Below are 14,630 nucleotides of genomic sequence, written 5' to 3' on the forward strand. Positions count from 1 at the left end.
CAAATACATAAATTTGTTTAAAAAGTGCTAGTCTTGGAAAAATGATCCAAATATCTCCAGCCTTTCCTGTCCATGTCTGTGTTATCAGTAATAGTATATTTTACACATGGCTGGGAGCTTAATCCTATTTTGTATGTTATTCTAGTTTTATGTCATAATACATTTTAGAAATATTCTCAGATCACCTCAGACCCACACAAAACACCACACATAGAACCTTTATTTTGTTTAATAGTGAAAAAATTGGAAATAACAGAAATGTTTTAATAGGTTGATGGATAAACAACTTCTGATACATACATACATACCATGGACAATAGCTATTAATACACACAGCAACTTGGATGGATCTCAAGTGCATTAAGCTGAGTGAAAAAAGTCTGACTTTTAAAGTCACATGCTGTAGAATTCCATTTGTTCAACATTCTCGAATGACAAAATTGTATTGATTGCCAGGGTCTAGGAATGGTGGTCACCTCCTTCCTGAGAGGTGAGTATAAAACTAGGGAGAGCTTGGTGGTGATGAAAGGTGGTTCTTTACATGTGTGCATGTGCATATGTGTACCAATAATGAACTTCTGGCTTTGACGTTACACTGCTGCTGCTACTGCTGCTAAGTCACTTCAGTCGTGTCCGACTCTGTGCCACCCCATAGATGGCAGCCCACGAGGCTTCCCCATCCCTGGGATTCTCCAGGCAAGAACACTGGAGTGGGTTGCCGTTTCCTTCTCCAATGTAGCCATGGATGCAAGCTGGGTAAAGGGGTACAGGAGTCCTTTCTGTACTCTCTTTGAAACTTCTTGTGAATGTATAATTATTTCAAGTTAAAAGAGCAAACACCTAAAGATCTATCACAATTTTTAAAAGAGATGTCTAGTTTTTAATTTCTTGCACATTTCTATCTTATTTCACCATTTAGTGCTTTTATTATTTGGTGGTAATATGCATTGTTAAAGTTTTTCACCATCAGATAAATGTATTGCTGAAACTGTCAGAAGATAAAAGTCAGGAGATTCAGATAATGAAGATATGCATTATCTTCTACTCTTTTACAAAACAGTTTATCAAAATTCACTTTAAAGCTATTGCAGTAGTGAAGAACTTGTATAAGTGGATGAGTTCATCAATGTTTATAAAATAATTTTATTGCCAATCCTATTTTAAACATTTAATAGTTTCATAATTACTAGGGGTAGAGTCTTATATATTTATGTCCCTTTGTATTTTTAAGGATATAATCTCCTATACACATTCAGAAATTTGAATTATTTATAAGGTACAAACTGTCTTGAATTCATTATCTTTAGCATCTAGTTTAAAATGTCACTTTAGATTCAGTGCACCATTATGAGTCATCAAAGGATTTACTTGAGAAAACGCTTGGTTTTTCCTCAGTTCTAGGAAATGCTGCATTTGAATTTCATCCAGAGTGTGCTTTACTTCATTGCCTCTGAGTTGGCATCTGTTGATGTATGTAATATATATACGCATATTTTAATATACTTTTATAAAAATTAATTATAAGACTGAAAAAAGTTTCTGTAAAATTGCTTCAATATAAGTCAAAAAATGTTTACTCTTGTACATTTCCTATTTGGAGTTAGAGATATGTCTTTTATTATTTTATTCAAACCACAAGTAAACTTAACTTTTTGGTTAAATGAGATCGCTATAACGGCCATTGTTGTATAGAAGTGTAATAGCCATGGTTTATAAATATAAGTTGGAGAAGGCAATGGCACCCTACTCCAGTACTCTTGCCTGGAAAATCCCATGGATAGAGGAGCCTGGTAGGCTGCAGTCCATGGGGTCGCTGAGGGTCGGACACAACTGAGCGACTTCACTCTCACTTTTCACTTTCATGCCCTGGAGAAGGAAATGGCAACCCACTCCAGTGTTCTTGCCTGGAGAATCCCAGGGACGGGGGAGCCTGGTGGGCTGCCGTCTATGGGGTCGCACAGAGTCAGACAGGACTGAAGTGACTTAGTAGTAGTATAAATATAAGTTGCAATGTTTGGTTCTATAGAAAATATCATTAACTGTTATTGTTTATTTAGTAGTCATTTTAAGATCTATTCAGTTTACTTAATATATAAATAATTCTGTCAGGGCTTAAATGTTTTTCCTAAATTTGGGGTATTTTTGGTTTTTGTAATTGGTGTATCAGATGATTGGACCTGACATTATTATATTTATATGGAGTCCACACAGCAATCTGTGTTTTAATATTTAAATTGGAAACATCTGCTTCTCTACTAAAATGTCTTTTTCCCCTTTGTTAAAAGGGGCACTGGTAAGTCAGAAATATATATGGCTATCTCATCTCATTTGCCTGACAGAGTATAACCCACGTTCAGTGGAAGGTACACTGAGCCTACCCAGCAATTTGTGCAGGTCTCTGCGCAGAGCTGAGAAAGCCCTGGGAAGCCTCTTCATAGAGGTGTGTGCATTAGGATGTCTGTAGAAAGGAGAGGAGCAATGTGGGCCAGTACTGTCGCCTGGCTTTCTTTGAATGAGTACCATTGAACCATTGAACAGGAGCCCCACAGTCCATGGCCCCCAGGAACGAATGGTCATATCAGACAGACAGCCAGTTACCCCTGACCTCTCGCCCACAACTGCTTAAAGCCAAGCCAGGTGGAATGCATTTATTTGTGTCTTAACGTATTTTCTTACAAATATCAGCCCTTAGATAATCTGGAAATGGGCACGAAGGCTAGTTATTACTACTAGCTTTCAAAGATATTGCTGAATGAATGTGTAACAAAAGAAAGTGCTTTGCCTTTCAGCACGTAAGTCATTTAACCAAACATTTCTCAGGTTTTATTTTGCTTAGGATTGTGCCCTATTTCTTTGCTCTAAAGAGCAAATACTAAATGTATTTTTACATAATCAGGCAGTTACTTTTGTTTTTCTGCATCTCACTTAAGAAAAAATATTTTGCACATAATTAACAATGACAAACACTGTAGGGATAATTATATATATAGATATATAGATATATGAAATCTTTATGATGTTTCAGAGTCATGTATATAAAATCATCTATACCTAGCTACCTATCTATCTATCCCCATATACATCTATGTAAAGAGTATTTTTTATTTTATTGATGGGATGTTGTTGAATTCTGAATGAACAAATGCAACTGCAGGCATTTTTCACAATGGTATTCCATCTTATTGTTTAGTACCACAATTCTTTACATGTGTATTCAGATTATGTTATGTGATTCCCAAACTAAAGACAGTATATTTTAAAAACTTATCCCTTAACTAATATTCAGTCTTGTCTATTTTATTACCTTGACAGACTTTACCTAACACAAGCAGGGAATATTCATTAATCAGTTCAGTTCAATTCAGTTGCTCAGTCATGTCCAACACTTTGCAACCCTATGGACTACAGCACGCCAGGCTTCCCTGTCCATCACCAACTCCTGGAGCTTGCTCAAACTCATGTCCATTAAGTCAGTGATGCTATCTAACCATCTCATCCTCTGTCGTCCCCTTCTCCTCCTGCCTTCAGTCTTTCCCAGCATCAGGGTCTTTTCTATGAGTCAGTTCTTCACATCAGGTGGCCAAAATATTGGAGCTTCAGCTTCAGCACCAGTTCTTCCATTCAATATTCAAGACTGATTTTGTTTACGACTGAAAGGTTTGATCTCCTTACAGTCCATGGGACTCTCAGGAGTCTTCTCCAGCACCACAGTTCAAAAGGATCAATTCTCTGACACTCAGCCTTCTTTATTGTCCAACTCTCGCATCCATACATGTCCACTGGAGAAACCATAGCTTTTACTATACAGACCTTTGTTGGCAAAGTAATGTTTTTTATTATAAAGTAATGCTTTTTATTATACTAAGTTGGTCATAGCTTTTCTTCCAAGGAGCAAGAGTCTTTTAATTTCATGGCTGCAGTCACCATCTGCAGTGATTTTGGAGCCCGAGAAAATAAAGTCTGTCACTGTTTCCATATCTATGTGCCCTTAATACACTAATGCAACTTTACTCTGACTTGAAAATTATGCAACTTCTAAGGGAAAACTCAGAACCTGTAAACTATGATTAACAGTCCCCCTGAAAATCCACAGTTTTTTTAAAGTCATCATTTTATAAAGTTTTTCAGATAAGATATATTTTCCTATAGTGTAATCTGATCTTATATTCTCTTTTCTCTCCAATAAGGTGACAAAGATTATCACTGGTAGAAATTCCTTCCTTTATTTACTTATTGTACTGCCTTTCTATTAATCTAATTGGTGAGAAATTTAACCTTGTATTATATTCAAAGTAACAAAGCTATTGTGATAAATTAAGCCAAGGAGACATAACTTAAAGCAGCACTTAATAAACATACTTTTAACATACTTTTTATTGAGAACAATATGACTCAAAATATTCTTTTATAGCCAATTATAAGTTATTATAAATTAATTAATTTATATTAATTATATAAATAATAAAGAGCAATGTTCTAAAGATTAAAAATTGGCATTCTAATGGTGAACATTTTATCTTTACTGACAACTACTACAATAAGCAATATATTGCTCAGATGGTAAAATGAACTAATTTTCTATAAAATGGCACATTCAAGGACTCATAGTCCAACAGCTAAACCTTACAGTTATTTGAGAGACTTGAAGCTTTTCAATGTTATATAGAATCTTGCATTTCTTTTGGTGAATATTAACAAAACTTTTGTATTTTAAAGGAAAGCAAGGAATTTTATCATTAGGATTTAGTAACCCACTGTATCGTCATAGCAGAATTCTTTTTAACAGTTTAAACTGGAATCAGCTCTAATGGTCACTATAGACAAATAAATTTTAAATCAGATAGAGCAGTGCTTTACAGTACATTCTAACTCCTGCTAACACACCACATGTGTGAATCTGAAAACACGATGTTAAGCAAAAGCAAGCCATCACCAAAAATATCATGCCACTTGATTCCACTTGGAAAGTTTAAAAATAGGCTAAGCTAAAACATAGTGTTTAGGGATTCAGGTTCAGGTGGCCAAACTCTATAAAATAGAGGCAAGAACATAATTATCACACGAGTCACAATAGTGGTTATCTTTGTGGAAGGCAGAAAGGACAGAGATGAAAAAGGGACAAGGGAGGATTTCCAGATCTTCAAATGTCCTGTTTCTTGACTTGGCTGCCAAGTGCATGAATGTTCACTGTGATAAACCAGTGGGCTGTACATGTTCCTTTTTTTCACTTTTAGCATAGTGTGAAGGTTAAGTACAAGAGAAAGTGGAACACAACCTTATGCCAATTTCTGAGGGTAATAAGTCTGATGTAATGACTTTCCTTGTCATTGGAAACATTTTGAAGTATAAGATACTGTTCTTTTTTTTAAAAAAAGATCATTTATCCAAATAAACCTGCTAACACACCTTGGAGTACCATTCTCAAGGTTGTGTGTATGTGTTTGAAAGAGAGAGAAAAGAGGAGAGAGGGAGAAGGGAGTGGGAAAAGAATAGATTGGAGTTTTTGGGTTATTTTTCAAATTTTGTATTAAGTACAGTTGACTTACAGTGTTGTGCCAATCTCTGCTGTACAGCAAAGTGACTCAGTTTTACATATGTAGACATTCTTTTTTATATATTTTTCCATTATGGTTTATTAAAGGATATTGAATATAGTTCATCTTCTATGCAGTAGGACCTCATTGTTTATCCATCTATATATAATCAACTATATATAATAGTTTACATCTGCTAATTCCTCACTCCCAGTTCTTCCCTCCTCCCACCGCCTCACCTTGGCAACACGTGTGCTTTCTATGTCTGTGAGTCTGTTTCTGGTTTGTAGATAGATGGAAAGAGAATAGAATTTTACGCATGGACTGAAGATTAATTGCATTTTCTACAAATTATTTTTCTATATATTACAATGTCTGAAAAAGAAAGGCATCCCAGGATAGACTCAGAGCCAGAACAAATATACTTTCATATTAATATCATCCTGTTAATGGAAAGAACTTGTACATTCTAGCTGTATGAAACTAGAACACTTTCTAACACCAATAAGGGAATGAACTTCTGGCTGTTACTTATAATGAAATAAACTTCTGGTGCCCTAACTCTTAGAACACCTGTGATCCATTTGATAATAGGTACCTCAGCCTTTCAGTTCTGGTAGGGTTACAAAGCGATTTATTTTAATTACACCCTCTCATTCCTTTCTCTTTTACCTCTCATTTACTAAATTTCCCCCATACATAGTTTATCATAGGTGGAAGTTGTAAAATATTCTATACTTGAATCTTTTATGGATGCAATAAAACTCCATCACATTGAGACAACATATCTGTGGTTCTACATCAAGCCACAGTGAGAGGTTGAAGCATGTCTTCATGCTTAGTATTCTGTGGTTCAAGCCTTTGCATAATGGTGTGTCAGTAGAAACTGGCCTATTTTAGAGCTGTAATAGGATTGTCAAATATCTCTTAATCGTGAGAGTTATGGTTATACACTGCACTGTGTATAATTCTCTGAGATTTAAAAGAAAACCCCAGAGCCACAAAAACTTAAATAAAATATGACCGAGTATTATCTCTCACTGGCCTACCTACAGTTCCTTAGTGGGAGGGAATAAAGTAAAAATAAAAGCCCTTTTTATTGAAAAGAGTTTGGAGGGTGAAGACAACTCTTTTCGATTGAATTCTCTGTAAGTAGGAAAAAAGGAAAGATAATGTTAGAGCTGTCAGCAGATGTCTGACACTTGGAGGAAGCATCAGTTCAACAGAGGAGCTAACAATATCTTCAAAGGTCATCGTGCAGGTATAAAATGTGAGGAACGTTTTTCCATTGACTGTTGGCAGTGAGTTCCTCTTGGGCTTTGAGTCTAAAAACTTGGCAACTCAGAACTTTCTGGCGGGTGTCAAATGCTCTATGATGTGCAAGTTAGAAGGTGTTATTATTTGCAAAATATCATTCCCTTTCAGTAGTTGAACTCACATTACATGTCAGGACTGAAACACTGATTTTTAAGCTGAAGTTTGGAAATAACAGATGAAGATTTGTGTTAAAGGAAAGTCAGCACTGAAAGCCAGCCATGATAGTCACAGTACTTAAAGAATAAGAATACCTGAAATTAAGCACTTTGGTAAAGTGAGGGGTTTTCATCCATCCACATAAGGTTCTGACATTTAAGATATGTTCCTTTCATTTTGTTCACAGGCTCACCTCGTAGCAGCTTTTGAAAAGAGTTTAGGGAATATGACTGGCCGACTGCAAAGTCTAACCATGACAGCGGAACAGAAGGTATGTTCAGGAATGGCCACTGGGACTTGAAATAAGGCAGCAAGTTGCATAGATGTTTAAACAACACCTGAGATGCAGCTCCTTAGAAATAATACTGAAAGGATCCACCCTCAGGTATATTGGGACTATGACAAGAGGATCCCTTTTCTTTTCAGATTTTAATTTAAAGACTTATGACTCGGATTAACCTTTTTGAGTTTGTGCGCACACACACACACACACACACACACACTCACATTCTTTAAAGGCAGTCTACTATTTTACTTCTGACAGAAACTATTGAAAGAATATCTAATGTTAAGAAACAAGAGATGAATTAAAATATTCTAGGAATAATTGTTAACGCTGTTGACAGGAATTGTACGCTGACAAGAATTTTCCCAAATTCGTGGTCTATATTGTAGACCATATTGTGGTCTGAGATACTCATGAAAAAGGCCTAAAATGGAGGTTAGGGTCTTTTTAAAGTAAGGAGCCTTAGGTTCCAGTATCCATGGGACAAGACACAGTCCTGTGTAATTGGGGAATAACAAGGATGTGTTGGCATCTGGGGATGCTGTTTTTGAAGTAAAGCTAAGTGACAGCAAAAGCTTTAAAATAAACTTAAGGATTTTACAGATTGGGAGAAGGAGTACTTAAAAGAAAGAAACAGAGAAGTTGGTTCACAAAGGCAGAAATATCAAAAAGGTCCATACTAGATAGAAAAAATCTGGACACTTTCCATATGATGACCAGTAACTTACCTCTGGTCATGAATTTGGTGACCCTAATCTGAATTCTTGGATAAGTGTCTAAAAAGTCTCTAAAGTAGTGTAGAAATATTTTTAAAAATCACATACGTGTAAAATGTGAGCAGATGTCCATGGTTTTCCTCTAATTTTCAAAGAAATCCATAATCCTAGGTTTTGGATAATTTCATAATCAGTACCTATATCTTTCCATGAGGATGGCTTCAGTTTTGGCTTCAGTTCTATAAAGTCTGGTCTGGCTTTAAAGAACTAGCATGTGTTACTGAGTTTTGTCAGTTTATCATGGTTTTTTAAAGTTAAAAAAAAAAAGGTGAACAGTTCAGTTAAACCAAAAGAGAAAATCAAATATGCCTATAGATGCATGGTATGAATATAAAACTATATTCTGCTTGCCCTTATCTTTCATTCTCCTATTTCATAATCTATCCTGCCCATGAAAGAGGACATCCTCTATCCCTGTCAAGTCTGTTCAAAAACAGACGATAACAAACCGCTTTGACTGTAAATATAAATTTTATCTTAATCTTTTGGGAGGATACATATTTACAATTTCACTAAATAATATAAGGACTCAGCAAACAGGATTACAAGGCCTTTTTTAGGGCAGCTTAGTGGTAACGATTATAAATGTTAGAGTCCAGGAGCCTTGTTTAAATCTTGGTGAGGTCTGCCAAGAGCTGTAGAATCTACCTTTCCTAACTCTCAACTTTATAATTTTGAAAGCGGGTATTATAATACCTACCCGATAAAATCCTTATGAGGAAGAAGGGAGGTATTATAATGTATCACAGGCAGTGAATAATCAACAAATGTTACCTTTCTTGACATTTTTCTTCTTTCTTCCATTAAAAAAATGTAAGGTAAACCAAATTCATCGCTGGCTATGTGCCAGGCATATTGCTAGAAATCTGGATAATATTTAAGTGTAAGTATCTTTAAGAAGTCAAAATTGATATATTTTGCCTCTGCATATTTCCTTCAGCTCTTTTATATTTATAGGCAAAATTTCTCATGGAAATCAGAAATATATACATGTATATTACTTTATAATACCTATGAAAAATTTCTAAATATTTTGCAATATATCTCTATACTACAAAGAATTATATAATTGTTTTCATATTATCCTTGAAGTAATATTGCCAAAATTGTAAAGCTTTCTTAGAATATATCATAATGTCTGCAATTGCCCTTGACATTTTTTAACTGAAAATGGAATGATTGCTCTTTTAATTGAAAGCTATATAGCCACAAAGCAATGTTCATTTTATTAACATTGGGTTTTTTAACATTAGCGTTATACTTTGTTAACAATGTTTACTTTATTAATCTGGGATTTATAACTTGCTTTTTTTCCAAAGTGGTTTTAAGAATCAAATTTATTGGGTTATGATATAGCACAATTCAATGACAGAATCTATTGAAAACCAGTAGAGGAATGTATGTAAAAGGTGCTTAAGCCTAGGTAATTACTGCTCCAAAGTAGTGACTTACTGAATTGAATTGATCTCAAAGAAGCTAAGGCACAAAGGGAGATTCCTTAGAATGTGTAGTTTTCATTTTCTGACCAGGAGAGCGTAATTTAGATTGAAGAGACACACTTACAGACACTGAATTCAAGGACAAATTTATTGTAAAGTTTCTTAAATTGAGGTCATGAAATAACAAAAGACAAAACCGCTGTTCAAATAGGCATTTCTCTAAAAGCTGAGGGCATAACATTTAGCCATATTTCAGTAAAGCCATTTCTTCAGGGAGCTGAGATAAAAGGGCATATTACTCTCTGGTGATCCGACAAACCTGAGGAAAAAAGAACAGATAATATAGAGCACAGGTTTTGACACTCTCTTCTAGAATTCCAGGGTTCCTTTGTCCATGTAGTCATTCACCAAAGTTATGTTGAACTTTGATTGTGTATGAGATACTATTTTAGCTACTGAGAATTCAGCAGTGAAATACAAACACACATACACACACACACACTTACATCCTAGTTAATAACTGGTTATAATATAAAATAGAGTTCAAATTCTAGTACATGATAGATTGTGATAAAAATATAATTTCAACATGCATGATTTCAGACGAAGACAAGCACCACTGAAAAACTTTAAAGCTGAGAATCAGTATGCTGTACTGAGAAGCAAGGTGGAATGCTAACACATTAAGAACTAAAGGCCAAGATGGTCACATGTGCTTTGTTACCTAGTTTTCAAATAGATGAACTACACTAACACTCAAATCCAAGACTCCTGCTTCAGTGTGGGATTTTTAATAATCATATGGCATCAATATCCTGAAAACTGTATCAAATTTTTAATTAGAAATAGCTCCCTTGAATAGTGTTCTAAGTTTCCTCCTTGTTTCCAGGTGCCAAGTCACACTGATTCTCTTGCCAAATGTATGTGTCAAAACACTGCTTTTATATATGTGTAGCCTGGTTAAAAAAAAGGAAAAGACATGAATGAATAACTCGGGAGACAGAAAACTATGAGGTACACTTAGAAATATAACAGGATAATGCCCTGACTGTTTTCACAGAGAACCATTGCATTTTCATACTGGTTTGTTTAGTTTGTAAGTAAATATTATGTATTTACTTATGTTTTTATTTTTTTATTGAAGTGTAGTTGATTTATAATCTTTTATTAGTTTCAGGTATAGAGCAAAGTGACTCAGTTATATATAGCTATATAATAAGTTACATCTATTCTTCTCTGAATTCTTTTCCCCTGGAGGTCACTACAAAATACTGAGTATAGTTCCCTGTGCTATATATAGGCCCTGATTGATTATTTGTTTTGTATAGATAGTGTGTATATGGTAATCCCAAACTCCTATTTTTCCCCACACTGCTTTCACCTTTAGTAACCCTAAGTGTGTTTTCCTTGTCTGTCGCCTGGTCACACTAGTTTTATAAATGAGGTGGCACACCGGACACATGTCAGGCTCTGGGTGGATGAAAAATAAACTCAGGAGAGATGAAGGATGCAAGTCATAGAGGAAGGAACACCATGGGAGAGAAGAGCAAGGAGGGAAATGAAGGGAAAAGGGAAGGGAGTGTGTGGGGAAATGTGGAACCAAGGCCTGAGAGATATCTAAGGAATTTGGTCTTTGGGGACAAGGAGCCATTCAAAGGCTTTTGACACCAGACTAACAGGATGAAAGATAGTTAATGGAGGTAAAAATCTTGACTACATTTCCCAGTAGTTTAACAGCATTTCCAGTAGTTGCCAAAAAGATCAAGCTTCCTGGATAGTTCAGTGGGTAGAGAATGCATCTGCAAGGCAGGAGACACAGGTTCAAACCCTGGGTTGAGAAGATCCCCTGGAGGAGGAAATGGCTACCCACCCTAGCATTCTTGCCTGAAATATCCCATGGACAGAGGAGCCTGTCAGCTTGCAGTCCAAAGGGTTGCAAAAGTGTCAGACACGACTGAACACAAGACAAGATTCACATGTTATAGAAGAGTAAGTCTATAAATAGGAGTGGACGTCCCAGGCGGCGCTAGTGGCGAAAAACCTGCCTGCCAGTGCAGGAGACATAAGAAATGAGGGCTCCATCTCTGGTTTGGGCAGATTCCCTGGAAAAGGGAATGGCAACTCACTCCAATCTTCGTGCCTGGAGAATCCCATGGACAGAAGAGCCTGGTGGGCTATAGTCCCTGGGGTCACAAAGAGTCGGACATGACTGAAGCGACTTTGAATGGATGCATGCATGCATTCTACTTAATTACTAAGTAGAAGTAATTAAGGTAATTGTCAATAATGTTTGCCTGGACAGCAATATTATTTCTAGGTACTGCCTGATACTTACTGCTCAACAAATTGTAATGGTAACATAGTTTGATCAAGAATTTTACCTGGATTCCAGGTCCTTGTCCCTTGACTAGTACTCTTCTACCAAGATTGTTTAAAAGAATTGAGATCTAATGCCCTGAAGCATTGTGATGAAACAGTATCTTTTCACTGCATCTAAAGTGGTACTAGCAATGTACCAGCCTTGCCAGAATTGAAAAAAAAAAAGTCACTAAAATTATTATTCAGGATTTTATTTTCTTATGCTACAATAAAGGTCATCAAAATGGCAAGAATTCTGCAAATCTATATTTTTATGAATGAAATTTTTATACAGCTACTGCTGTTTTGCTGTCCTTGAAAATTTACTAAGGCTGTGTACTCACTGATAATTAAAAGACTCCCAAATCACTTCTTTATATCTAGTGCCAGAGCTGATTAGAACACATATTAAGGTGTGGTAGGTTAGTCTTGTTACAAGGTCAGAGCACAACAGAGCAATGTATTTTTGTATGAGTATTGGAGCTCAGATATTGATCTTTGTGCTAAATATAATATCTAGGGTTTGCTTATTCTCACCTCTGCCAAACTACGTTTTTGGATAGCTAGATGAATATACAATTAAATACTAAAATAGGAAATTCAGAAACAACTCTCTGGAAGTGGTTAACATAAAAGCTAAAATTTTAGTTGAATTGGGTATTTTACATTAATTCCTCCTAGCTCACGTTAAAATATTTATATCTAGAAATGTTTTTTTAAAAATTTATCACTAGACTCAGAAAATGCATTCATTAGCCTTTTAGGGTGCAGCATAATTTGAATCCACAAGTTACTTATAGATTCAAGTTACCTATGCTACTGGGGTTTGACGAGTTCAGTTCACTTAGAACCAGGAATGGCCAGATTCATTTGGTAGAAAACCTCATGGTATTTCAAGACACACACAAGGGAATGGCAAGTGGGACATTGTCAAAGAACATGTCTAATAGCTAACATGTCTTCTAATAGCTTGATAATGTGGAATTAATTGTGTCAATATGGGGAAGCAAAAGGCAGGTTTAGTGGAAAAATTTTAATAACCTTGCCTAGAAGTTCCGGTTGGTTGAAAAGATTTGTTGCCAAGCTGTGGGATTCTCAACAAGGCCTGTCCAGGAGAAATTTGGAAAGAAGTCAGATGTAGTTAGGAAATTAGGTTGGAAAAACACCAAGCAAGGCTAGTATTCTGACACAATATTTGATCATTTTATTTTGAAGCATTTAAAATCTGACCGTGATAACTTGTTTTGCCTCAGAAATGTGTATAAAACAGTTAGAAGAGATATTGACTCCATCTAACCTCTTTTACACAAGAAACTGTCATAGAATACTGAAATCTTACATGACAAGCTTGTGTTTGAGGCATCATTATCTTGAAAGGCTCATTGTAGGTAAATAAAATTTTAGTTTGGTTCTCACATTTTAAAGTATCAGTTTTGAAAAGTTGGAAGTATAAACAAAATACTATCTGATCATCTTATTCCCAAGACCCTCTGCAGAATTGTCTAGGCCCAGTCTTCTCTTTGGCACTTAATGAGCGGAGTGGAACAGAAAACTGCTGAATTGGAGAAATAGACTTCAGATTCATCTCTTGATGGTACCTACATTTTCCAGGTTCTTTCTGAAGGCTTAAAAGGGATCCTCAAAACTTAAGCATCTTCTATTAAGTCACCTTTAAAATGAAAAGAGTATGTTAATATATTTCAGATTATCAAAGAATTTTATAGTTGGATATCGCTGGAACTCACTTCTAATTCTTTTTCTGATTCACTATCTCCCTACGACGGCCAAAAAAAAAAAAAAAAAAAATACAGAAACCATAGTTGTACTTAGAGGCAACGTTGGAAGTTCCATGAATTATGACATCTTAGAAAATATGTAGCTTAAAACAATGTGAAAATCAATTGAATTATAAAGGGGAAAGAGGAACCCTAGAAGTAAACTATTTAAAAAATTGCTGTCTCAATGAAGTTTTGAAATGATTTATATTCATTTACATACTAAAAAGAGAGAAAGAAAAAAACTTACTTTGTTCCCATCCAAAGGATGTAATTCCACTGATTTAGCTATATTGAGACTTTTGTTTTATAATGAATGCTAAGGTTTTGATGTTTTTAGTATATGGCATGTATTTGATGAGACACCCTCTTGTTAAAATATGCAATAGAATTGAATTGTTTCATCATTCTTTGAAGGGAAGAAACATCTGTTTAATATAGACCAGACATTTGAACAAAATCATTCCAACATTTATTGAGATCAGATCATAAGTCAGATGAAAAGATAAACTCTTCAACAGCTAACTACACTCAATGCATTAAGTGGTCTGGACATATAGAGAAGGAACTTTTTCATTTTTCCTCAAAATAAAATTCATGTCATGTCATTGTGTATAAAGATAATTCACCATAGTCCTTAAGGGTGAAGAAGGATTTCAAAGCACAGGAAGAAATCACGTGGAAAGGCTCAGAGAAAAATATGTGCTAGTTGGAGTTATGGTGACGGTGGGTCTCATTAACAGAAGAAAGAAAAAAGGGATTTGGGAAGATACGGAGAGATAACTAGTTCAGATTTGAACAGATTATCAGTGTAGAATTTAGCTATTTTGTTTATTTAAAGTCAATGTGACATTTTATAGGTACTTGCTTATACTTACAAAGTTCTCCTGAGGAAGTACTGAGTTTGGCTAAACTAATTTTTTCATAGATGTGATTTTCCCATATATATAATGGAAATATTTCTTACATAGTTATTCTCCCTTTTGGCT

The 14,630-nt window shown here is 35.3% G+C and overlaps 1 protein-coding gene across 13 annotated transcripts in view; it reads left to right on the forward strand.

Moving 5' to 3' along the window:
• The window catches only part of NAV3 (neuron navigator 3), an 893,860-nt gene that overhangs the window by 824,930 nt on the left and 54,300 nt on the right, over positions 1-14,630 (forward strand). For all 13 annotated transcript variants that reach the window (XM_070788552.1, XM_070788555.1, XM_070788553.1 and 10 more), the window contains one exon: positions 7,195-7,278. In XM_070788552.1, the coding sequence (XP_070644653.1) occupies positions 7,195-7,278 (84 nt within the window). The remainder of the gene's footprint in view (positions 1-7,194; positions 7,279-14,630) is intronic.

Source organism: Bos indicus, chromosome 5 (assembly GCF_029378745.1).
Source record: "Bos indicus isolate NIAB-ARS_2022 breed Sahiwal x Tharparkar chromosome 5, NIAB-ARS_B.indTharparkar_mat_pri_1.0, whole genome shotgun sequence".
Lineage (NCBI taxonomy): Eukaryota > Metazoa > Chordata > Mammalia > Artiodactyla > Bovidae > Bos > Bos indicus.